A 23452-nucleotide genomic window follows, 5' to 3' on the forward strand; every position below is an offset into this window, starting at 1 on the left:
TTTCTTTCATTCAACAAATATGCATTGAATAGATCCTGAGGGGACAGTGGTGTGGCGTGAACCAGTGTCCCTCTCTCACAAAAGCCTGGAGAAATCAACCCAGTCTCAGGAGTAGAGAGAAGGACTGGCAGAGAAGTGTGGATTTCTTGCTGTCAGATACTGCAAATGGGGCACTGAAGTGTCCTTCCCCAGAAGGCCAGAAGGTGGCAGTGCAGCCTCTAGAATGAACCGTACTTGGAGGCTGGACTTGGTCATTTCCACAGGTGGCTCCTGAGGCATTTGCCACCAGACTTCTTTGCAGCCTCCTCGTTGGGGCTTGGTTTGAGAGGGGGTACTTAAAAACACGCAGAAGTATCTGTGCTCCTCAGAGCCTTTGGATCAGGAGTAGGGAGAAAGATGGCTCTTTAGCTTTGGCTGAACTATTCCGGAGGTAGGCTGCCAAGAAGGTGCAGTCCCCGTGTGGAAGATTTAGGGGCTTGGGAACTGGACCTCAGCTGTGGTCCCACCTTCAGGGCCCTGCTCTGCTTCTGTTTCCCACCTGAGCCATCGACCTCACAGTCAGTCCTTGGGATTCTGGTGGAATGGCCTTTGTTTCTTTCCTGTTATCAACATCTCCCCTCAATGTACAAGAATCCTCTCCCATCCCACGAGCTTCCAGAGTCTCCCCTGGAGCCCAGGGAGCGCCCCAGCCCTTCCCTTTGTTCTCCTGCAGCACTCGGGGCCACCCTGGGAACCGAGGATCTGAGCACACAGGAGGCCCTGGCACTCGCAGTCGTGAATCAGCCCCGTGGAATTGGCACTTTGTCTTCTAACTAGAAATTCTCTTTATTTGGCCTGACCCTCTTAAAGGGTCACAAATGGGCCAGGAAGGACCTTTACATTAAAAAGCAAAGTGGGTCCAAAGTAAAGTGACCAAGAGCATCGGCCCGCAGCCTCAGTGTCCAGGAGCTGGGCAGGCATGGGGAGGCCAGATGCCCACCTGAAGGTCCTGTGTCCTTCTGTTTCCACCAAGGTGGCTCAGCAGGAACTCGAACCCAGCACTGCTGGATCTGATATTTTCCAAGAGAAGCTGGGCATTCATTTTTTAAAAACAGCTTTATTGAGGTATAATTTACATATCATACATTCACCTATATAAAGTGTACCACTCAGTGGGTTTTAGTTATTCATGAAGTTATGCAACCATCAGCACAATTGTATTTAGAACTTTGCACAGCTGACCTCATGGCACCTCACAGCGACTGACCAGGTAGTTGGCCGTCTCCCGCTTGTAAGAGAGGAGCCAGAGCGAGGCTGGAGCCCAGGCCTGTACGCTCTTGAACTATGCTCTGGGCTGGGGCACAGCCGGCTCCCCATGGGGTCAGGCAGTGCTGGCTGCAGGCCCAAGCCGGCAGCACGCAGGCCAGGGCCATCTCACCTTGTCGCAGTTTCATCACAGCACTGGAGGGTTGGAGATTTCCACCCCTCAGCATCACATACGATTGGAACAAATGACCCCTCATGTTCTCTTCCTGACCCTTGTGGGCTTAGAAACCCTCACTCCTTACAGTTTTCCCTCCTGCCCTGAAGGAGCCCCCCACCTATCCCTGCAGTCCTCACCTGTCACCTTCTCAGAGGCTGCTCCTGTCCATGCTTTCAAAGAGTGCTGCCCGCGGCCCATTGTTATTCGTCACTCCTGATTGTTCTTTGTAGCCCTTTCAACCATTAGTAAGCACTGTGTTTATATCTAGCTGTCCCGCTACACTAAGCCCCTCGAGGCCCCGCCTTAACTTTTTGGTTAATGCGATATTTAGGGCCCAGCACACTGAAAAGTGCTTGAAGAAATACTGGGTTAGTTAATGAACAGATGAAATGAATTTTGTGGCACTGGCGCCCCTTTTTGTGGTGTGCAAGTACTGAGGCTGGCGTGGGTTGGGGATGGTGACACCAGGCTCTACACAGGCAAATGCTCACAGACCTGCACACCAACAGGAAAAAATACCCCCACCTGGAGTCTCAGGTAAGTGTGGGAACCTGGATGCATCCAGAAAGTGCAGGGAAGGGACATGTGGAACACCCTTGGCATTTGAATGCCAGTTGCAGCCCTACCAATGGGAGACTGCTGTGCCCCCTGGGTTCCCTCCCCAGCTGGGTCCAATGACAGTGATGTGTGCAGCCCTGTAGCAGCCCTTCATTGCTTTCTTTTTTGCCCACCTGTCCTGAAGGTCTCCTGCATCCCTAGGCTGCAGCCTGGGGCAGGCTCCACCCATAGGAAGGTGAGGCGGGGTGGGGGGGTTCCCTCCCTCTCCCCCCTGAGTCCCTCCTTCTGAGCCAGTCTCTCATTGGCCTTCTGGAACCTTCTGGAGAAGGGGGTTGTGCAGGGACGTCTGAGGCGGTGCTCCTGGTGGTGCCCGGGGTTCCTCTCTGCTTCCATGCTTGTCCAGCACCCGGGCTGGGTGAACTTCTAGTGTTTGATCTAAGACCAGAGCCTTTGAGACACTTCCCATGTTTACACCCGATCCTTTAAGTCCACACAGGCCACTCCCCACAAATCCCCTTCACTGCAGGGGAAGGGAGATGGGACCAAAACTTCACCTCGGTGCCTCTTGTTTGGCTTTTAATGCTGCCAGTGCCCCAGCAGCTGCCACCCTAGTACAAGTCCCAGAAACGGTCTTTTTCTTTTATAAAAATTTTTTTTTTTTACTTTTTATTTTGAAATAATTTCATACTTATAGGACAGTTGCAAAACTAATAGAAACCCCATAACAGAGAACTTCAGCGTACTCCCACCCCCACCCCCGTATACCCAGAACCACCAATTTTAACATTTTGCCACCTCTTCTGGATCATTCATTCTCCCTCCCTACCTACCTATCTGGTGAATATATGAGAGTAGGTTGCACACATCATACTCCTGGAACACCTAATACTGCCATGCACATTTCCTAAGAACAAAAATTTTCACTTACGTAATCACCTTCAGTGCAGTTACCAAGTTCAAGCAATTTAACATTGATACAAAGCTACAGTCTATATTCCAGCTTTTTCTTATGTCCCAGTAAGGTCATTGTGAGCCTTTCTCATCCATTCTTAGAGCCTGTCCAATACCACAAATTACATTTAATTGGCATTATCACTTTAGTTTATCTTTCTCCCAGTTGTGGAAATATATATATTATAATAATAATCTCATCTGTTTTCGTTTCCTTGGCTGCTCAAGCAAATGCCATGCAGTAGGTTGGCCTAAATGGGAATTTATCCACTCACAGTTTTGAGGCTTGAAGTCCAAATCAAGACACCATCAGGGGAATGCTTTCTTCCTGAAGACTGGTGCTCTAGGGCTGGCTGCCGGCTTCCCTTGGTCCTGGCTTCTCTGTCACATGGCAACGCACATGATAGTGTCTCCCGTCCCCTCTCTCCTCTCCCAGTTTCCCTTGAATTTCAGCTTTTTTGCGTATGCAGCTTTCTCTGAATTTCATTCTGCTTAGAAAGGACTCCAGTAATAGGATTAAGACCCATCCTGACTGAGTGGGCCACACCTTAACTGAAGGAACCTCTTCTAAAGGCCTCACTTACAATGGGTCCACACCCACAGGAACGGGTTAGGATTAAGAACATGTTTTTCTGGGGTACATAGTTCCAAAGCACCACACTACCCCAAGCCCTACCAAACATACATTCAGTGGGATTAATCACATTCACAGTGGTGCAGTCCCCCCATCACTGTCCATTACTAAACTCCCTTCAACCCAGATGAAAACCCTACACTCATTTTGCATTGACTCCTTATTGCCCCTGTCCCCACCACTGGTAACCTGTCTCTACCTTCTGTCCCCATAAGTTCGCATATTCTCTGGTATTTTCTTTGTGGCTAACATAGGGCTTAAATTTAACATCCTAAATCTGTAACAGTCTCTCATTTGCTTTGATACCAACTTAATTTCAGTAATATACAAACACTATGTTCCTATACCTCTCTTTCTTTCCACCTTTATATAGTTTTTGTCAAAAATTCCATATTTATACATTATAAGTCCAGATCCATTGATTTATCATTACATTTTATGCATTTGCCTTTTAGATCCTGTAGGAAGTAAAAAATGGAATTAAAAGTAAAAGATACAGTAGTACTGTGTGCCAGTTTGGATGTACTGTGTCCCCCAAAACGCCATTATCTTTGATGCAATCTTACGGGGGGCAGATGTACTAGTGTTGATTAGATTGGAATCCTTTGAGTGTTTCCATGGAGATGTGACTCAGTCAACTGTGAGTGACACGTTTGATTGGATAATTTCCATGGAGGGGTACCCCGCCCATTCAGGGTGGGTGTTAATTGGATCACTGACAGAAGGACCTCAGAGCACCTAAGAGTGACATTTTAGAGAGCAAATGAGTGACATTTTGAAGAGCTGCAGCTAAGAGATGACAAAACACCCCAAGAGCAACATTTTGGAGAACACCATTTTGAAACTGCAATCTGGGAGTAAGCGGATGCCTGCCACGTGCCTTCCAAGCTAACAGGTTTTCCAGACACCATTGGCCATCCTTCAGCGGAGGTACCCTATTGTTGATGCCTTACCTTGGACACTTCATAGCCTTAAGACTAACTTTGTAACCAAATAAACCCCCTTTATAAAAGCCAGTCCATTTCTGGTGTTTTGCAAAACAGCAGCATTAGCAAACTGGAACATACAAGTATTTATGTTTACCCATGTCATTCATTATCATCATTGGAGATTTTTATTCATGTGGCTTCAGTCAATTGTCTAGTGTCCTTTTCTTTCAACCTGCATAACTGTTGCATTTATTGTTGAGCTGGTCTAGTAATGATGAATCCCTCAGCTTTTGTTTATCTTGGAATGTCTTAATCTGTCCCTCATTTCTGAAAGACAGTTTTTTCAGGTATACAATTCTTGATTGGCATTTTTTTTTTTTTTTTTTGCTTTCAGCACTTTAGATATCTCTTCCCAGTGCCTTCTTGCTTCCATGGTTTCTGCTGAAAAATCAGCACTTAATCTTATTGAGGCTCCCTTTTATGTTTGTTCTTTCTTGTGACTTTCACAATTCTCTATCTTTAGCATTACAGTTTGATTATTATGTGGCACGGCGTGCGTGTATTTGGCTTATCCTATTTGGAGTTCATTGAGCATGTTGGATGTTTGTATTCTTGTTTTTTGTTAAATTTAGGAAGTTTTCAGCCATTTTTTTCTGCCCCTTCCTTTCTTCTCCTTCTGGGACTCCCACAATGACTATATCAGCATTCTCGATGGTGTCCCACAGGTCTCTCAGGCTCTGTTCCCTTTTCCTCCCTCTTTCTTCTTTCTGCTCCTCAGACTGGATGATTTCATTTGCCTTATCTTTAAAGTCTGAGTCTTTCTTCTTCTGGCTCCAGCTCCAATCTGCTGTTGACCCCTCGAGGGAATTTTTCATTTCTGTTACTGTGATCTTCAGCTCTGTTTGGTTCCTTTTCCTAACTTCCATCTTTATTGATATTCTATTTGTGTTCATCTGTCGTTTTCCTGTTTTCCTTTAGCTCTTTGAGCGTATTTAGAACCATTTTTTTTTAAGTCTTTGTCTGGACTGTCACACATTGATGGTTTCTCGTGCCTTCATCTTCTCTTTTCCTAGGCTGTTGCTTCATGTTTCTTTGTATGTTTTGTAACCTTTTGTTGGAACCTGGGCATTTTGATATTTTAACATGTTATCACTGGAATTTAGAACCTCATGTATCTGTTCCTTAAGCTTCTATCCAGCTAGTGTTATGACAGCTTTCCTTGAATGCCAGGAGCTAACCAATAAAATGAAAACAAGAAAACCCCTTTCCGTCTTGCTGATGGACTGTGGAGTTGCTCTCCTTCAGAGCATTTCCATACAATGTGCTTAGAGAATTGCTCCAGGCCAAATCGCAAGGGTCTCCCGTGGGCCTTGCTGGACAGGCCTTTTTGTCTTGGATTTCCCCCATTTATGCGGATATGAGTGTCCCCTCTTCCCTTGGAAACTATTCCTTCATAGTCTGGGCCCTGTACTGTGTATCGCACACCCAGCAATTTCTGTCCCAGGCACCATGACCTGGCTGCTCTCCCACGGCGTTCTGTAGGAGAGCTCGGTGAAAGGGCAAGTTTGGGACAGCGAGTCCCTGGGGCCACCCCCAGACAGATTGGGCCAGACATATGTGCTCCCAGCGCATGCTTGAGGGCTCCTCTGCTCCCCCCAGAACCAGGACCAGAGATATCCGGGATCCCCAGTGGGGGGAAGGGCCTACCGGGATGCCACAAGATCCTACTGCTTTTTTAGGGGCCTTTTTCTTGATTTGGCACTCACCCTGTTACTGGGGGTATAGCTTGTGAGACTGTCTTCCCCATTTTTTCAGGAGCAGTGGGGACAGAACCCACACCAACAATCTATACATGTGATTAGAGTAAGTCTAATTGCCACATTACTTAGAAAGCTTGTCAACAGTGGTTTCCACCAGCTTCCCCACCCTGCCAACTAAGTCTTTATTTGAGACCACTATGAATCTTCACCCACCTGATCTATGAGATGTAATTGTTTACTTTTTAATGCAGTTTTATTGAGTTATATTGACACACCATACAAACCATCTGAAGCATACAATCACTGGTTCACAGTATCAACACACAGTCGTGCGTACAACCCCATGATCAATTTTAGAACATTTTCATTACTCCAGAAAAGAGACAAAAAGAAAAAAGAAAACCCAAACCCCCCCCCCCCAAACCTCCTTATTATTGACCCATAGTATTGGCATGGTACATTTGTTACTGTTGATGAAAGAGTATTAAAATACTACTGTTAACTATAATCCACAGTTTGCAATAGGTACATTTTTTCCCATAAACTCCTTTATTAATAATTCATGTAATAGTGATGTACATTTGTTCTGGTTCATGGAAGAACTTTTTTATATTTGTAGTTAATCCCAGTCACTGTCCACCACAAGATTGATTCCCTGTGTTACACATTCCCATGTTTTAATCTCCAACTTCCCTTCTGGTGACACACATGACCCTACACTTCCCCTTTCCACCACATTCACACACCCTTCAGCACTGCTAGTTATTCTCACAATAACGTGCTACCGTCACCTCTGTCCATTTCCAAACATTTAAGTTCAACCTGGTTGAACATTCTGCACGCTAAGCATTCGCCGCCAGAGATGCTGTTGCTTTTGCAAATGAGTTAAGGGCTTACCTACCTCGGCCTTTTTATCTGGAGTGTAGACACTCAGTTTTCATAAGGCCCGGGTTCCCTCTTGTGCTGTGGCAGAACGTCCAGGGCCACACGGTTTTATAGCACCACCTTGCACAGAGCCGCAGTTTCTTGATCTAATGCCAAAAGGCTGTGTTTGGTGTCATTGCGGGCCATGGTTACAGACTTTCAGAAAGTTTTTATCTTGAGAATCATGACTAACACCTCCTTGGGGAAGAAAAAGACCAAATAATCACAGCAAGAGAATAAAGATGTGCTCCCTCTCCACATAGGCCCATTGGAGGGCCCTGGGATTGTCCTATATCCTGGAGAGCATCCAGGGAAAGCCAAGGCACGTCTCCCTGTCCACCCGGGGCAGGGGTGGGGCAGCCATGGCCACAGGTTCGTGCCACCAGGGGAAACCCAAAAGATACCGGGGCCTCGGCTCCAGTCCGTGGCAAACCAGTCACTGCTATTTTGGACAGTGGTACGGGAGCATTTGTCAGGAGACACATAGCTCAGGTATCTGTATTACTTTGTTCGTGGTCTTCTGTGGTCTTTTCCCAACCCAGGGAGGCAGATCGTGGTAGCATCCATGCTAGGAGTTAGCCAGGTAAACCCATCCTTCAGTTGGGCACAGGACCCCACTGGTGGAAGGTTGTATTCTTCGGGGCTTACTTGCCGCCTTGATGGCTCCCATTTCCGAGGCTTTGCTAGAAAAGGTCAAGGTTCTGCTCTCTAAGCATCCCCCATGAGTCAATGGGGTCACCTGTGACATCAGTGGTGTACAAGGTTGACGCTTCCTTCTGTTGTTCTCGGATTAAGCATTGGACAGCGTCCCAGTCACGAAGCTGATCAGCCCCCCAGGGGATGGCCCCATGGTTGCTCAAAGGCATGAGGCTACAAACCCAGCAGCTGGACTGGTTGTGTATCTGACATGCAGTGGGCCCAGGCTAAAGACACATTTCAGTGGTGCTCCAAGCTTTAGCATAAGCCTTAAGACAGCAGTGAAAAGATGAGATCTTTTTAGGAACACAGATCGGGCTCTCCAGTCCTTCTGTCCATGAGACTAGTGTTAGTTCCTTATCCGGAAGTGACCTCTGCCGCAGCAGGGACTCGCCCCGGCTGACCCAGCAGGGGAGGACCCCCCCACCCCCAACACATGCGCACACGCGCACACACACACCGTGCTAGCAGTGTTAGCGCCACTCTAGCCACAGCCCGGCCCTTGGGGCTGGGACGCTCACCTGCCCTTTCTCTTCCAGGAATGTCAGGGTCTGCTCTAGGATCGCAGGGGCCTCCTGCCTTTTCCATCCCCTGGGTGCCATCCACCCCAGACTCCAAGATGGGGAGAGGAGTTGAGAGTAATCCCATCGCGGGTGGCACTTAGCTTGGCTCCAGGCCGCCTCTGTCCGTTTCCACATTTGCTTGGCTTGTGCAAGGGCTGGTGCTGCCAGGACCCCATCAAACTCTGGTGTCCCTCCTTTGATGGGCACTCATGAGGTCTCTGAGGGCCTCCGGTAGGACTCTGGCCCATCATCTTAGAGATGTCCACACAGTGAGGCACTGGAGCTGAGCCTTTAGTAGATGGTTGTTCCTGTCTATCATGCTGACCCCTTGACGGTTACAAGGCAAATGAAACTACCACATTATCCCCAATCTTGTATTAGGTGTCAGTGAAGCGGGAGCCCTGGTCATTAAAAGTGACACCGAGCGTGTTATACATCATAGACGCTGCAGGCCTTTAATAGTGGACATTTGGTTGGCATGTCTGCAGGGGAGCAGCCTGAGACAGCGTCTACCAAGATGGGTGCACACTGACACCTGTGGCACCCAGAAGAGGCCCCATGAAAATGCCAGCCAGCCATCTGCTGCTCCTGTGTCAATTACCGGAACCAAATCACAGTCACTTGCACATGAGGCCTCTAGCCCAGGGCTGGCCCTCCACTCCCTCCTGGTCTCCTCCTGGGGAAGCAGCTGGTCGTAACCCTGGCCCAGGGGCCCGTCCAGTGTTTGTTGCTCTGGCTTCAGCCCCTTGCAGAGTTTCAGCAGGAGGGCACTGGGCCATGGGTCACTTTTCTCCCATGCCGCCCCACTTCAGCAGGGCCTGCCATGCCCAGCTTCAGGAAACCCTCCTTGCATTGGACCTGGGAGGAGGAGGTTTTCCTTTCCCCAGAATTCCACTTGCACTTGGCCCTCGGATGCTGGATGTCCTGGTTTCTGGCCCTTTCTTTCTCATCTCAGCCAGGCCTGTCCTACGCCGTACACAGGATCTGGCAAGAGGACTCGAAGTGGGGGGTGGGTTTCCCTTCCTGCCGGGAGGCGCCACTTTGAATCACTGACTCCTCACGCCTGCCTGCCGCAAAAGCGGCCTTGTCCTGCCTGGGAGAGCAGCGCGTAGAGGGTGCATGCATCACGAACTTTCTCAGCAGCCCTTGTGCTCCTCCAGCAGGTTTCCAGGGGGCAGTAGAGTCTCCTGCCATTTCCCCCTCTGACGGCCACGCACCTTGGGGCAGGCAGAGTGCCGGCACTGCCCTCGCCCTGTGGCAGCGCTGTCCACTGGACGGGTGGCTGGAGGCGCTACATCCCTCCCAGATGAGACCACCCCATCAGCCCCACTGGCCCACAGCTGACCAGTCATGCTGCCAGCGTCCCAGGGTTCTGGGGGGAACGGCTCGCGGTGTCAGTTGGCCCTGCTGGGGTGCGCTTGGGATGGGGTCTGCTTGATTTGCTGGTGGGGGGGCGGTCCTTGAGCTCCCGCTGATCTAGTCTGTTTTACTTAATTCTGTATCAAGGGATGTGCATGCAGATGCTTTCCCGCCCTTATCTTCTGAACTCATTTCCTCGACTCACCCCACTCTGCCTCCCGATCGGGGACCTGCACTCTAGGCTGCATCTTTACTTGAGGGAGCCTCGTCCCTCACCTCTTTGCACACCAGCAGGCCCTGCTGTTTGGCCCAGACTCCCCTCCTTCCACCTTCCCCGCCACATCAGCTGCCAGCAGAGTTGCACCTGCCCTCACGTCTTGCTCCAGTTGCACCTCTTCCTCCAGGTTGCCTGGTCTGGTCTCAGCTGCTAAGTGTAGCTGCTTCAGCAGCCACTTGGATAACCAACAGCAGGGCCACCATCCCGCAGCCGCAGCCGCTCGCCTCCTTGCTGGCTGAGTGCAGCGTGAGCCCTCCAGCAGGCAGGGGAGGTCAGCTGGGTTCTGGAGTGTCCGTGGTTCTCCCGGGACGGCCCGCAGATGTCCAAGATGTGCACTGGCCCCTGAGACCCTTGTGGCCACCCAGGATTTCCTTGGTCAGCTCTTCTTTTCCCCAGACCATCTCTCCAGAATTCTGCCAACTACACTAGTGGTTATATCCTGCTGATATAGCAGAAGTCCTCACCCTGGAAAAAGAAAAAGGGGAGACCCAGCTGGGACTCCCCCAAACTGTCCCACATTGGGGCCTGTTGAGATTCCAAAAAAACAGGCACTGAACGTCAGTGCGATCAGTCCTTGAGCATTTAGGGAAATTTCCGTACAGAGAGCGGCAGCTGCCTCACCGCGGACAGCCTGACAGCAAGAAGCTCACCCGAGTGTGTCTGCACCTTGGGCAGCTGCCCTCCAGGTTACATGTGGCCGAGGGACAAAGGTGGCCAGTGCCAGGGGCTTGTGTGTGAGCAGAGGGAGAACACTTTGGAATGTGCTCTTTTCTCAAAACAAGATGTGCTCAGGGCGGGCAGCGCTTAACATCACAGCAGCCAAAGTTCCGTGCACTTCCAGGGAGCTCCAGGGAGGGAGGCCAGAGGGGGCAGGGGCCAGGCCTCAGCTAGGAGATGCTGTAAGCATCACAATTGGTATTTCATTTGAAAACCTTTACTTAAAAATTTTAAAAAAATCATCACAAAAAAGGCAACTGTAGTTCTGTGCCTTTCTCTCCCCAACAAACCCAGGGCAGGTCACAGCCTGGCAAAGTCCCCTTTGTGCTGCTCCAGCCACTGGTCCAGGGTCCGGGCCTTGGGGTTGAGCCTCAGGGTTAATTCAATGTTGCGCTCGGGTTTCATGGCATAGAAACGGAACATGTCGGCCAGGTCCCGGGCCCCGGGGAAGCCCAGCTTCTCGTACTCCTCTGGGGTTGTCTGGAAGCAGAAGGACACCTGTCACTGGGTCAGACTCTTCCAGGGTCCCCGAGAGGCCATGCGGTGCGGCTGGTGGGTTCGGCCTCCTGATGGCCACAGCCCCCCAGGGGTCTGTGTGAAAACTGTACTACCAAAATGATGAGCACTTGGCAACCAGTGTTCGTGGTGAGCTGCCCGGATGTCTGGGTCAGTTTAGATCTGAGATGAAAACCGCGCAGTCCCTTTCAAGTCAGAAATCTGATCTCATCACTTTCTTGCTCAAAATCCAAAGCTGTTCCCTTTTCTCTACTGAACTGAACCATAATTCCTCAGCCTAATCATCAAAGCCCCTCCAGGGCCTGGCTCAGCCTACCTTTTTTTTTAAAAATAGTAATACATGGCCATTTATTGCACGTTTTCTCTGAGCTAGGTGTTGTGCTAAGAAAGTTTTTCCATTGATTATTTCATTTAAGCCTCACACCTGCACTAGGATGTTGACACTGTCAAGATGCCCATTCACAGATGCGGAAACTGAGGCAGAGAGGGGTCAGGGATTGTGCCCAAGGTCACTGCAGGAGGGTGCTAAGGGCTGGAACAGGATCTGGGTCTGGGGTCTGACCTGCCCTAACGCTCCCCACCACTGCCCCCATAATTGCTCTGCTTGGGTCTGGGTGGGGGCTTTTGGGGTGACTTTTGTCTTTTCACATCTCAGCAGTTCCTGACTTTATTTTCTCCTAGAAACTGGCATGGTGGCCCTGGAGCGGTGTGGGGTCAGGGCAGGAAGAAAGGGCCAGCAGGGCTGGGGGAGAGCAGTGGGCTTCCTGCCCACCCCAGGCCAGGGAGAGGGGGACAAGCCTGCCTTTCCAGTGTCCCCTCCCCTCTTCTCTAGTCACATTGCACAGAGGCGCCCTGCTCGCCCTGGCCTAGGCTCCCACTGTCCCCTCTTCCTGGAACCTTTCTCTCCACTCAGTCAAAACGCTTAAGCCCATACTCCGTGGCCCCACTTAGCCCCCAATAACAGTATGGCCTGAATGTTAATGGTGAGGCTCAGAGAGGGAGGGGGCAGCCCTAGAGACCCCCTTTCCCCACACCCCTGGAAACTCCGTCTGGGGGTTCAAGAAGCCTGACTGAGGCTGCTGAGCCCCCCGGGGGAGCCCACCTTGGCATCATGCACGGCCTTGCCCGTGTGCTTGGAGAGCAGGGCAGCATACTCCCGCACGGTGTGCCTGCAGGTGCTGAGCCCGAGGTCTTGTCCGACGTACTCTCCCGGCATCTGCAGCAGGCTCAGCACCACAGGACCCAGGTCCGACACAGCCATCCCATCCATGGGGACGTCACCCATGGGCAAGCCTGGGACAGTGGAGAGCAAGACCCGTCAGCACCTGTCCTGGGGGGCCATCTGCACGGGTCCCTGCTGGGCGCAGATACGAGCACCTGCTGGCACTCATGGTGTGGGAGGAGAAAGTGGGATTCAGAGTCAGGAAGTTGGGGGTGCAAGCCCAGCTCTGAGACTTGGTCCGGACACTCCTAGAATGGGGATACGAGCCCTTGACCTGCCCCCACCACAGGGCTGAGATGAGGAGCAGAGGAGGATAAGGAAAGGGCTTAGAAAGCTGCCACCGAGAACAGTGTGGTGCCCAGGGGCCCCACTGGACCCCACGTATCAGCCTGGGGTGCCTCGTTCTATCCTGAATTCCTGGTCCTGGAGACTTGTGGACCAAGCTTCCAAATGGCCGCCGGTTGACACCGCCTGATGAACGGGACGCTGGGCCGAGCCCAGAGAAAGCACAACGTGTGGCAGATATCTACGGAACGAACGAGTGACTACATCCCCACGTGTGGCTTCTGTCGGTGACACAGAGGCCAAGGAGTGCAGCAGAACGGGCCAGAGGTGGAGCCTGGAGACCCGGGCCCCTGCCATGTCGTCTCCTGTGAAAAGGGGCCGCCCTGGCTGCCTGTGCAGATGGATCGCCAACTAGAGACCGAACACAGGGCCGTCCCGCCGGCAGGTTTGCACACGAGAAAGGACGGTGCCCGGGGACCATCCCTGGGACCAAACTGCCCACTGGACGGGCACCGGCTGCCATGCCACGTGAGCCGGCATTCTCCAAGGTGCAAGGTGGGGCTGGACGGGGGCCCTGTCCCCTCCACCTCCAGCCTCATGAGCATCTCGCTCTGAACCGCCAAGCCAGCCAGCAGGAGACAAGCTGCACTTCCTCCCCAGCTGGGACCCAGTGGATTCAGCCCGTGGACAGATTTGTAAATGTTATTTGAGAAGAAAGAGCTTTTCTACTTTCTGAAATCTACCATGGAACCAGGTCTTCCAGATCTTATTTTTGAAGAAGTAACACTAACTGCACTAGTTTCTGGAAAGCTCTCCAGCTGACAAAGCATTTCGTATCACTGTGCAGGTAGATTTTTCCCACCACCCCTACAGACACTGGTGTTATCCCTGTTTCAAGATAAATGACTCTCTCAGAGCCACAGCCCTGATAGGAGAGTCGGGCTCAAACCCAGAGCAGCGCAGCAACAAGCCCCCTTCCACCACGCTACAGCTTCCGAGACAAGAACTCCCTCTCGCCAGGTCAGTGGGAGCAGATGTGTAAGGACAGGCACTCACTCAGCAGGTAACTCTTTCCATCCGGGGCTTTCTGAGGCAGGAAGTAGGAGAAGAGGTTCTCGAAATAGCAGGGCAGCCGCACACTGGTCATGGGCATGCCGATGTCCCGGAAGTAGGCCTCCACCTCACCCTTGCCATCAAAGTGGCCTGCCGCCAGCCTCCCGCCCGTCAGCTTCTTGATGTTCTCCAGGCCACTGTAGACCACGTAGGAGAGGCCCAGGCGTTTGGCCAGATCGGCCAGCAGCTTCCCCTGGCGGGCAGAAAGGTAGAAACCACAAGGCTGAGAGGGAGGATGTGTGTCCCCAGCCACGGCCCCCACTCGCCTCACCTAGGGTTGCCGCTGTCTCCCTAGGAGCCGGACACCCTGACCTCTCTGGGAGGCTCATGCTCGGCGCCACCCCCTTTGATGCGGAATCATAGGTCTGTACTCCTGCGGCCCCCAAGCAGCTTCTCGAGCTCATTGGCCTCGACTGTGGTCCACCTGGGATGGGGTGAGGCCGGACAGGTCTGCCGACCCCAGCTCTGCCTGGGCCGAGCGTCTTGCCACGGGGCAACCCAGGGGGCTGCTGCAGCTCTGCAGTTAGGCCCGCAGGCGCCGGGTTCCCCACACAGGCTCTGCAACGTGCCGGCTGTGTGAGCCAGGACAAGTTATTCAACCATCCTGACCTTGTTGGTTGCGGTCGCGTTTGCTGCTTCGTGGGGGGGGGCAGCCGGTTGCTGAACCCTCGGCTCTCGGCGTTGCTCTGAGGGTACCGGCGGCGGGGGCTCTTTCCCGGAGGCGAGGGCGAGGCGGGGGACTGGGCCCTAGTCCCCGGCGGAGGCGTGCAAGGAGGGCGGCGAGAAGGAGCAGGCGGGACACGGTTCTTTGAGGGTGTGGAAAACCAAGAGAGCGAGAGAGAGCTTTATTAGGGGAGAGCACCAGCTTATATTGGGTGATTAGGGGGCGGGATAGCTGTAGAGGTCAAAGGCTTGGATTGGTTCAGAGAGGGTGCAGAGGTTGATAGACAGGGGGCGGGAGTTGTTCCGGTAACTGAGCATGCTCACTAGAGGTGGGGGAGTTGCTCCGGCAACGAGGAGTGTCCGAGCAGGACAAGGGGGTGGGGAAAAGGCGGTTCCCTCCGGCAAGCCTCTCCCAACAGTGGTATTTTGGGTGAGGAAATGGGGCCTGCCTCCGGCCTCACTTTCCCAGGCCCGGGGGGCTGTGGAGGGCGCTGTCGCCCGTGCCCACCACCCTCCCCAGGGGCGGATCCGGTCCCCTGGCCCAGGCCCGCCAAGTTGAAGCACGTAATCAGTGTCCCGCATTTCCCCCTTCTTTTCAAATTAAAGGGAGAAGCTTACCGGAGAGGTCCGCCAAGGGATGAGGGAAGGGGACGGTTGGGGAGGGGAAAAAGGGGTAGACGGTGGCTCAGCAAGGCTGGAGCTCAGCGTTGGTGTGGCGCCCGGGCGCTCGACAGGGGCCTTGCTGCTAGCGGGATGGGCGAAGGTGGGAGGTTTAAAGTTGAAGGTTCAGAGAAGCTGGAGCTCGAGGTTGGTATGAGGTTCAGGCAATTGAGAAGGGCCTCGCGGTCGGCGGGTTGACCGGTGGCGGCGAGGTCGCGGAGGGTTGGTTGTCATCTTGGAGTAGGGAGCGTCAGAGGTGGCGAGTCGCTGGTACTGGACTTGCACGAACGAGGAAAAAATAGCATCCGTTTGTTTCCTTACAAGCTGGACAATTCTGAGGATAATGCAGGGCCCTAGGGTGAGAGCTAGAATGATCATTAGTAGGGGGCCAAGGAGAGGGAGGAGGTATGGGAGGAGGGGTGTAAAGATGTGGGACCAATAGTTGGTGGCTTCACGGTCTCTTTTACGTTGTTCCAGTCCCTCTCGGACCTTTTTTAGGCTGTCCTCGGCGAGACCTGTGGAATTGGCATATACACAGCACTCTTCTCCTAGGGCGGCGCAGAGGCCCCCTTCTTTGAGGAGGAGAAGGTCGAGACCTCGACGGTTTTGGAGCACTACCTCAGAGAGGGAATTGACAGAATTTTTAAGATGGGAAATAGCGTTTTGTAGGTGAGTGATATCTTCGTCCACGGCTGCCCTGAGGTGAGTTAGGGCAGAGTTTTGTCGGGCTAGTGCAGCAATTCCAGTGCCAGTGCCTACAAGACCTAGGAGGGAGGCAATTGTAAGGGCGGTGATGGGCTTTCGCTTTTGCAGAAGGGCGGAATCTGCAGTTCTTTCCAGGCGGAGGAAGAAGTCTTCCTCGCTGTGGTATAAGACCCTAGGGATAAGGACAATTAGGAGGCAAGTTTCATTAGTTGTATAGAGGGTTTGCACATTAAGGCAGGGGGTAAGTCCTGTAGAGGAGCACAGCCATTGGGAGGAGTTGTGGGGAATAAGAAACTTGGCAGAGCTGCTGGGAGAGGAGTAGTTGGCACAAGCTGTGAGGCTGGGAGAGTTACTTGAGCGAGGGCGGATGCACTTTCCTGTAAAGGAGACTGAATGAAAGGTTAGGGGGACGTATGATTTCTCTGATTTCTTGTTTCTCCGGGGTTTCACTCGGACTGAGGTCCAGGCTCAGGTGTACCGTTGTCATCTGGTGCACCAGGCCGCGAAGACGACGGCGTTCTCGCCTCGCTTGACGCGTGGTTGCTGGCGGCAGGCCGGACTGTCCCCCCCGGGACTCAGACTGGCTGTGCTGCATTATCTGGAAAAACACAAGCAAACCCGCGCCCCTGGGCGAGGAGTGGAGAGGGACCCCTCCAGGCATCATTCTCTGGGTCCTTCCAGTAGACCATCGGGGCCCAGGCGGGCCTATATGAGGGCCCCCAATGTTTATGTAGGGGCGAAAGTTCATCTTTATTGAATGTGAGTAGATTAAGGTGAATAAGGGCTGCTATGATAAGGTCCCCTGGAGTTGCCTGGGGGAGCATAGCCCTCTCTTTTTTAATTTGTGTTTTTAAGCGGCGATGGACTGCTTCCACAATGGCTTGCCCCTGAGGATTATAGGGGATGCCGAAATGATGGGTGATGTTATATAACTGAAGAAAGGCCGCAAAGGAGGCACTGCGATAGGCAGGCCCATTGTCCGTTTTTAGGTCCCAGGGGACTCCCATGAAGAGAATTCCTTGTCTTAGGGCCTTGATACAGTGCTTGGCCGTTTCCCCGGCAAGGGGGACTGCATAACACATGGCCGAGAAGGTGTCAATTATTACATGCACATATTTGAGGCGTCCAAAGGACGGAACGTGAGTTACGTCCATTTGCCATCTAGAATTGGGCTTTAGGCCTCGTGGGTTGACTCCCTGAGGTTGCAGGGGGCCAAGCGGCGCAAAGGGCGCACAAATTGCACAATTGCGGACAAGATGTTTACAGGTATCTAGGGGGAGGCCACATAGATGATGTAACGAGGTAGCCGAAAAGTGAAACCTGGAATGCAATAACTTGGCCTGATTAACAGCGTCCCCCGGAGGGGCTGCCGTGTGAGTTAGCATAGCTTGGGTATTTTGAGCTGAGACCGCTTGGTCTACTATACTATTGCCATTAGCCAGGGGCCCCGGAAGGCCTGAGTGACTACGAATGTGGCTAATGAACCAAGGATCCTGTCGATGCTCCAGGATGCTTCTGAGGTCAGAAAGCGTTTTATCAATGGCCGAGTCTCCCGGGAAAAAGGTGGAAAACGCGAGGACTCGGCAGACCTGATACGTGTAGAGGCTGTCTGTGAAAATGTTTACTGGGTGGTTGCAGTGGGCGTTTAGCGCGTATGACACTGCCAGAATTTCCCCCACTTGGACTGAATGAAGGTTAACATAACTGAATAGGCGGGGTTCAGGGTGGTCCTGGGAATAAGAGAGGAAGGCAAAACGGGTTTTGGAGGCGTCAGTGAAGACGGTAGTGGCACCCGGGATGGGTGCAGAGGAGGGGAAAGGATGGAAGGGGCTGCGGAAGGGAAGCTTGGCGAGCCCCTGTAACAGTCGATGGCTAGGATAATGGCAGCTGAATTTCCCCTGAAATCCTTCTAAGAGGATTTGCATGTCCGGGTTATCACGTATAAGCAGGCGGGTTTGGCCTGCGTCCAGGGGCCAAACAATTTTTTCCGGCGGCTCTCCAAATACATGAACCACCAGAGTGACTAGATCTGAAGCTAGGCTGATCCAGAGCCGCACTGCGGGGCAAATTTTCCTAAGCCGGCTCTTAGCAGGGTGCACCCAAAGCAGAGGGCCTGGCACGGGAGTGGGGGTAGGGGCAGCGCTGTCCTAAGGGTTGCCTTGAGGTGTAGAAGGCAGCCAGGGGTTGTTAATCGGCAGGGTGGGAGGAGTAGCGGCAACTGCCGGTAGCGGCTCCGAGGGGGAGCTTGTCGAAGGGGGAGGCGGAAGTGGGAGGCCCCAAGCGTCGCAAGATGGCGGCACGGTGGGCGTGGCCAAGACACAAGATGGCGGACCAGCCCCGCCCTGTGAAAGGGCGGGGTCTAAGGCACAAGATGGCGGACTAGCTCCGCCCTGTGAAAGGGCGGGGTCTAAGGCACAAGATGGCGGACTAGCTCCGCCCTGTGAAAGGGTGGGGCCTAAGGCATAAGATGGCGGACTAGCTCCGCCCTGTGAAAGGGCGGGGTAAAGCGCATGCGGTTTCTGGTCTGGCTTAGGGCTGACGTCATCACTAGAGCACTTCCTCCCCTCAGTAGAAGAAGAAGGAGGAAGTTCGCCATTTTGGAGCAGTCTGGGGGGGCAGTTGCAAAGAGGTACAGGGCGCCAAACAAAGAGAGAGACAGAAAGGACGACAGCAAAGTAATGGAGGGGAAGAGGGAGAGCGTTAGGAAGAATGGGGGTCATAGAAGAAAAGAAGGAGAGGCAGCCGGGATAATGGGGGAAGGGAGGAGCGGCTCCGGAGCGGCGAGGGAGAGGCGGCCCCTAACGCGGAGTGGCGAGGGAGAGGCGGCCCCTAACGCGGAGCGGCGAGGGAGAGGCGGCCCCTAACGCGGAGCGGCGAGGGAGAAGCGGCTCCTAACGCGGAGCGGCGAGGGAGAGGCGGCTCCGGAAGCGGCGAAGGAGAGGCGGCCCTTACCTTGCAGGCGAGGAGAAGGGGAGCTGGAGAGGCGTCCGGGCGAGCGGGCGACCTGCTAAACCGTCGTGTGGAGAATTCCTCACACGGGGCACCAGTTGCGGTCGCGTTTGCTGCTTCGTGGGGGGGGGCAGCCGGTTGCTGAACCCTCGGCTCTCGGCGTTGCTCTGAGGGTACCGGCGGCGGGGGCTCTTTCCCGGAGGCGAGGGCGAGGCGGGGGACTGGGCCCTAGTCCCCGGCGGAGGCGTGCAAGGAGGGCGGCGAGAAGGAGCAGGCGGGACACGGTTCTTTGAGGGTGTGGAAAACCAAGAGAGCGAGAGAGAGCTTTATTAGGGGAGAGCACCAGCTTATATTGGGTGATTAGGGGGCGGGATAGCTGTAGAGGTCAAAGGCTTGGATTGGTTCAGAGAGGGTGCAGAGGTTGATAGACAGGGGGCGGGAGTTGTTCCGGTAACTGAGCATGCTCACTAGAGGTGGGGGAGTTGCTCCGGCAACGAGGAGTGTCCGAGCAGGACAAGGGGGTGGGGAAAAGGCGGTTCCCTCCGGCAAGCCTCTCCCAACAGTGGTATTTTGGGTGAGGAAATGGGGCCTGCCTCCGGCCTCACTTTCCCAGGCCCGGGGGGCTGTGGAGGGCGCTGTCGCCCGTGCCCACCACCCTCCCCAGGGGCGGATCCGGTCCCCTGGCCCAGGCCCGCCAAGTTGAAGCACGTAATCAGTGTCCCGCAGTTGGTTACATGGGCGACACCACCACCTGCCACGTGAGGCGGGGGAGGAGGCTGAATGGTGCCCCCCAAATATATAGCCACATCCCAACCTCGGAAAGCTGTGAACGTGACCTTATTTGGAAAAATGGGTCTCTGCAGATGCAATTACAGGATGAGATCATCCTGGATGACCCAAGTGGAACCTAAATCCAATGACAGGTGTCCTCTGAGACAGAAGAGATGACATGGACGCGGAGGAGGCATCCTCGTGAAGATGGAGGCAGGGGCTGTGGGGACACAGCCACCAGCCAAGGGACCCCTAGCACCCCCAGAAGCCAGAAGCAGCCAGGAAGACTCCTCCCCGACAGCCCTTGGAGGAAGCAGGGCTGCATGACACCCCAATTTCAGACATCTGGCCTCCAGAATGGCGAGAAAATGCATTTGTCATCTGAGCCTTATGGTTTCTGGTCATTTTCATGGCAGCCCCCAGAAACCACTACGGGTTGTCAGGATGATGACGTGAGATCCCCTCCTGCACAGGAGCCGCTCACTCCAGGTAATGGGCTTCCATGTGCGATGGTAAATGAGGGAGGGTCAAGGCTAAAAGCCCGTGGTCCAATCCGCTCTCCCTTTAGTTTACAGAGGAGGGAAACAAGGACAAGGGAAAGAAGTTGTGTGTCTAAAGCCATCCAGTGAGTTTGCAAGAGGCCGGAATGAGACCTCCGGCTCGTGATTCACCAACGCCCGACGTCCTCATAAGAGAAAACAGAGCCATAGACACACAGGGAGGTGTGTTGTCAGGCCAAGGGACACCAAGCATGGCCGGCAACAAAAAGCGGAAAGAGGCGGGAAGGACCCTGCCCTAGAACCTTCCAAGAGAGCCCGGCCCTGCCCATGCATCGATTTTGGACATCTGGCCCCCAGACCTGTGAGAGAAGACATTTCTGTGTTTCAAGCCACCTGGTTTGTGGTACTTCGTTCCAGCAGCCTGAGAAAATGAACATGCATAGGTATATATATTTTCAAAATTCACCAAGCTGTGAATTAAAATGTGTACATTTTATCATAAGTAAATTATAGGTCAACAGAGTTGGTTTTTTAAAAAGTGGTATAAATCAGGGGATGACAAGTTGATTAGTGGTTCATTGGGTTGGGGGCTCAGGGTGACCTCTGACAGGTACGGGCAGGGATGATGAAGATGTTCGGGAATCAGACAGTGCTGATGGTCACACAACTTTCTGAATATACTGAACCGTATGTTTTTAGAGGGTAAGTTTTATGGTGCGGGAATGATGTCTCCAAAAAAAGGTTACAGGGTGAGAAAGAAGCAGCCTGCTGCCCCCATCAGTCTAGGAGGGCTGCAGGGAAGAAGTGGTCAGCACTCCTCTGGCAAGTTGGCGCTGTGTCCCTGGGGCCCCCTGGACACCGCCTGGCCCCTGGCCTGCCCTGTCACCCTTCCTCCTGTCCCCTCACCTGCTTGACCTCCTGCTCCCGGCTGAGATGCTCCCAGTAGTTCGTGACAATGAAGGCGGCGTGAGCCCCGCTCAGGGCCCGCTCCATGCTGGCCGGGTCATCCTGGTCTCCCCGCACCACTTCTGCCCCTCGCAGCCTCAGCTCCCGCGCCGCGCGCTGCGCAGGGTCCCGCGTCACCGCCCGGACCCCGAACGTCCCATCTTCCAGGAGCGTTCTGGCCACCGAGCCGCCCTGGGCACCTGCAAAGGCAGCAAGGCCTCCAGGAAACACCCGAGAAAACCTCACCGACGCTTTTTAAAACATCAGCTCTGCTGCGGTATCATTCAGCGCACCATTTTAAAGCGTACAATTCAAAACTGAGCAACCATCACCACGAACAATTTCAGAACATTTCCACCGCTCCCAAAAGCAAGCCCGTCCCCACTTCCCTCCAACTCCCCCGGCCCCTGCAGACACTAAGCTGCTGCCTGTCTCACGGAGTTGCCTGTTCTGGAAGGTTCCTGGAAGTGGGATCACACAGCACGTGGTAGGGGTCCCCGCGGGAAGAACAACGCCCGGCGCTGGCAGGCCTGCAGGCGGCCGCAGGACTCCCTCGCTCCTGGGGTCCCCTCCGGGTCGGCCTCCGGGCCACGATTTTGGAGTCTCGCTTACCTGTGGCTCCAAAAACCACCACCAGCTTCCTGTCCGCCATGAGAGCAGGAGCGAGAGTCTGGGGGTGGTGGGAGGCGCGGGGCTCGGTCCGGAACGACCCGGGGCTTCCAGCGGGCGCCGAGCAAGGGCCCAGCGGGGCGGCCCGGCCAGGGCAGGGAGACGCCGAGCCCGAGATCTCGAGGCGCCGCGACGGCCCCCGGCCCGCCCCACGCCCCCTCGGGTCCCAGTACCCGTCCCCCTCGGCCGGGTCCCCGGGGCCGAGCTCCCTCCTCGCGGCGACGCAGGCGGGAAACGCTCCAGGGAAGGCGCGACCCCGAGTCTGCAGCGCAGTCCACTGAGGAGGGGCGGGGGGGCTGGACTCCTTCGCGAGGCGCCGCCCCCACCCCACCTGGCCAAGACACACCTGCGGCCGCAGCTGCCAAACGACCCCCAGGGATCCCCCTTGCGAACACTCTTGGGCCCAGAGCCCGAGTGCGCCGAGCAGATCTGCTCCCACCACCACCACCACCCCTCAACGCTGGCTCAGATGGTTCGTCCCGCTCTGGCGGGACTCTGACCGCGGGTTCGGGGTGTGCCAGCCCCGCAGTGGGGAAACTGGATTTGTGTAAATAGACGCTGATAGAAACACCAGTCAGACGGCTGCTTAACAGGATGCCACAGGTGATGACCGGCAAAGCAAAAGAAAAATAAAAAATTACCTCTTTAGCAAGAACACCCAGACTTTGGGTGTTGCCTAAAAATAATTCAGTTTCTATTCGTGACGCTTAACCCTCGAGGTTCTGCCTGTGGTTCTTGGGTGACTGACTCACGTCTGAAGTTGCTACTACTTACATGGATTTGAATTGTTTTCAGCAGAAAAGTGGACTTTCTTTGCCTTTAATAAAACTAAAAAATAACTCTGTCACTCCTTTCTGAAAAAACTCATTACCGTCTGGATGTCATTTTCTCATTCATTGCTTCGTTCTAGAATGGGAATGGTGCTCAGCACCCCCTCGGGTATGTCAGTGAGAGCAGGCTCTGGTCCATCTTCACTGCTGAAACCCCAGCACCTAAAAATAGTAACTGACACATAGTAAGCATGCCATAAATATTACCTGAAGATGTCATTGATGCAGTCATCTTGCATAAATCCCCATCTCCTGCACACCCTGTTAGGCATCTGTATTCAGACCGTTCAGTCTTCCCGCAATACCTTCCTCCCACCATCTTAGCAGGGGCTCACTCCTACTCATTCCTAAAGAAGCCTTGTAGCCATCACCTCCTCCAGGAAGCCCTCCTGGATCCCTAGGCTGGACTAATTACTGTATTCCACTCCCATCTCTTTCCCACTGGCAGAATTGTCTATGACATCAGACTGAGGTCTTCCCAAGCGCCCACATTGGGTCCTTTGGTCTCTTTCCCTCCCAGCAGGTCCAGCACCTAGTAGGGACTCAGCAAACGTCTGCTACGTGGAACCGAAGTGCATATTACTCTGATAAAAGAAGGATTTTCTTTGATTGCAGGGGGTAAAGCCACAAAATCCAATGTTCCGGGGGCTCCGTTTTAAGGAAATAAATTCAAACAAGAAGGTACTCAGCAAGACCCATTTGTGGGGTGCCGTGCAAAATGAAAACTCAGGGCCCTTTGTTCAAAAATTATGAAGAATTTCAAAGCAGCAACAGCAAAGCATGAAACCAAGCTT

General features: G+C 53.7%; 1 protein-coding gene across 1 annotated transcript; it reads right to left on the reverse strand.

Annotated features, from left to right (window-relative positions):
* Positions 1-11031: 11031 nt before the first annotated feature.
* On the reverse strand, positions 11032-21960 carry NMRAL1 (NmrA like redox sensor 1). Its single transcript, XM_037814574.1, has 5 exons — positions 21772-21960; positions 21121-21359; positions 13910-14159; positions 12449-12639; positions 11032-11310 (listed from the first exon to the last, which is right to left on the reverse strand). The coding sequence occupies exons 1-5, from the start codon at positions 21809-21811 to the stop codon at positions 11131-11133; spliced, it is 900 nt and encodes a 299-aa protein (XP_037670502.1). The 5' UTR covers positions 21812-21960; the 3' UTR covers positions 11032-11130.
* Positions 21961-23452: the final 1492 nt, after the last annotated feature.

This window comes from Choloepus didactylus, chromosome 21, assembly GCF_015220235.1.
Source record: "Choloepus didactylus isolate mChoDid1 chromosome 21, mChoDid1.pri, whole genome shotgun sequence".
Classification (NCBI taxonomy): Eukaryota; Metazoa; Chordata; class Mammalia; order Pilosa; family Megalonychidae; genus Choloepus; species Choloepus didactylus.

Coding starts and splice junctions, on each gene's coding strand:
- NMRAL1 (XM_037814574.1), bottom strand. CDS start 21,811: ATGGCGGACAGGAAGCTGGTGGTGGTTTTTGGAGCCACAG. Junction 21,360..21,771: donor GGTGGTTTTTGGAGCCACAG/GTAAGCGAGACT, acceptor CTGCCTTTGCAG/GTGCCCAGGGCGGCTCGGTG. Junction 12,640..13,909: donor TGGAAAGAGTTACCTGCTGA/GTGAGTGCCTGT, acceptor CCACTGTCCCAG/GCTTGCCCATGGGTGACGTC.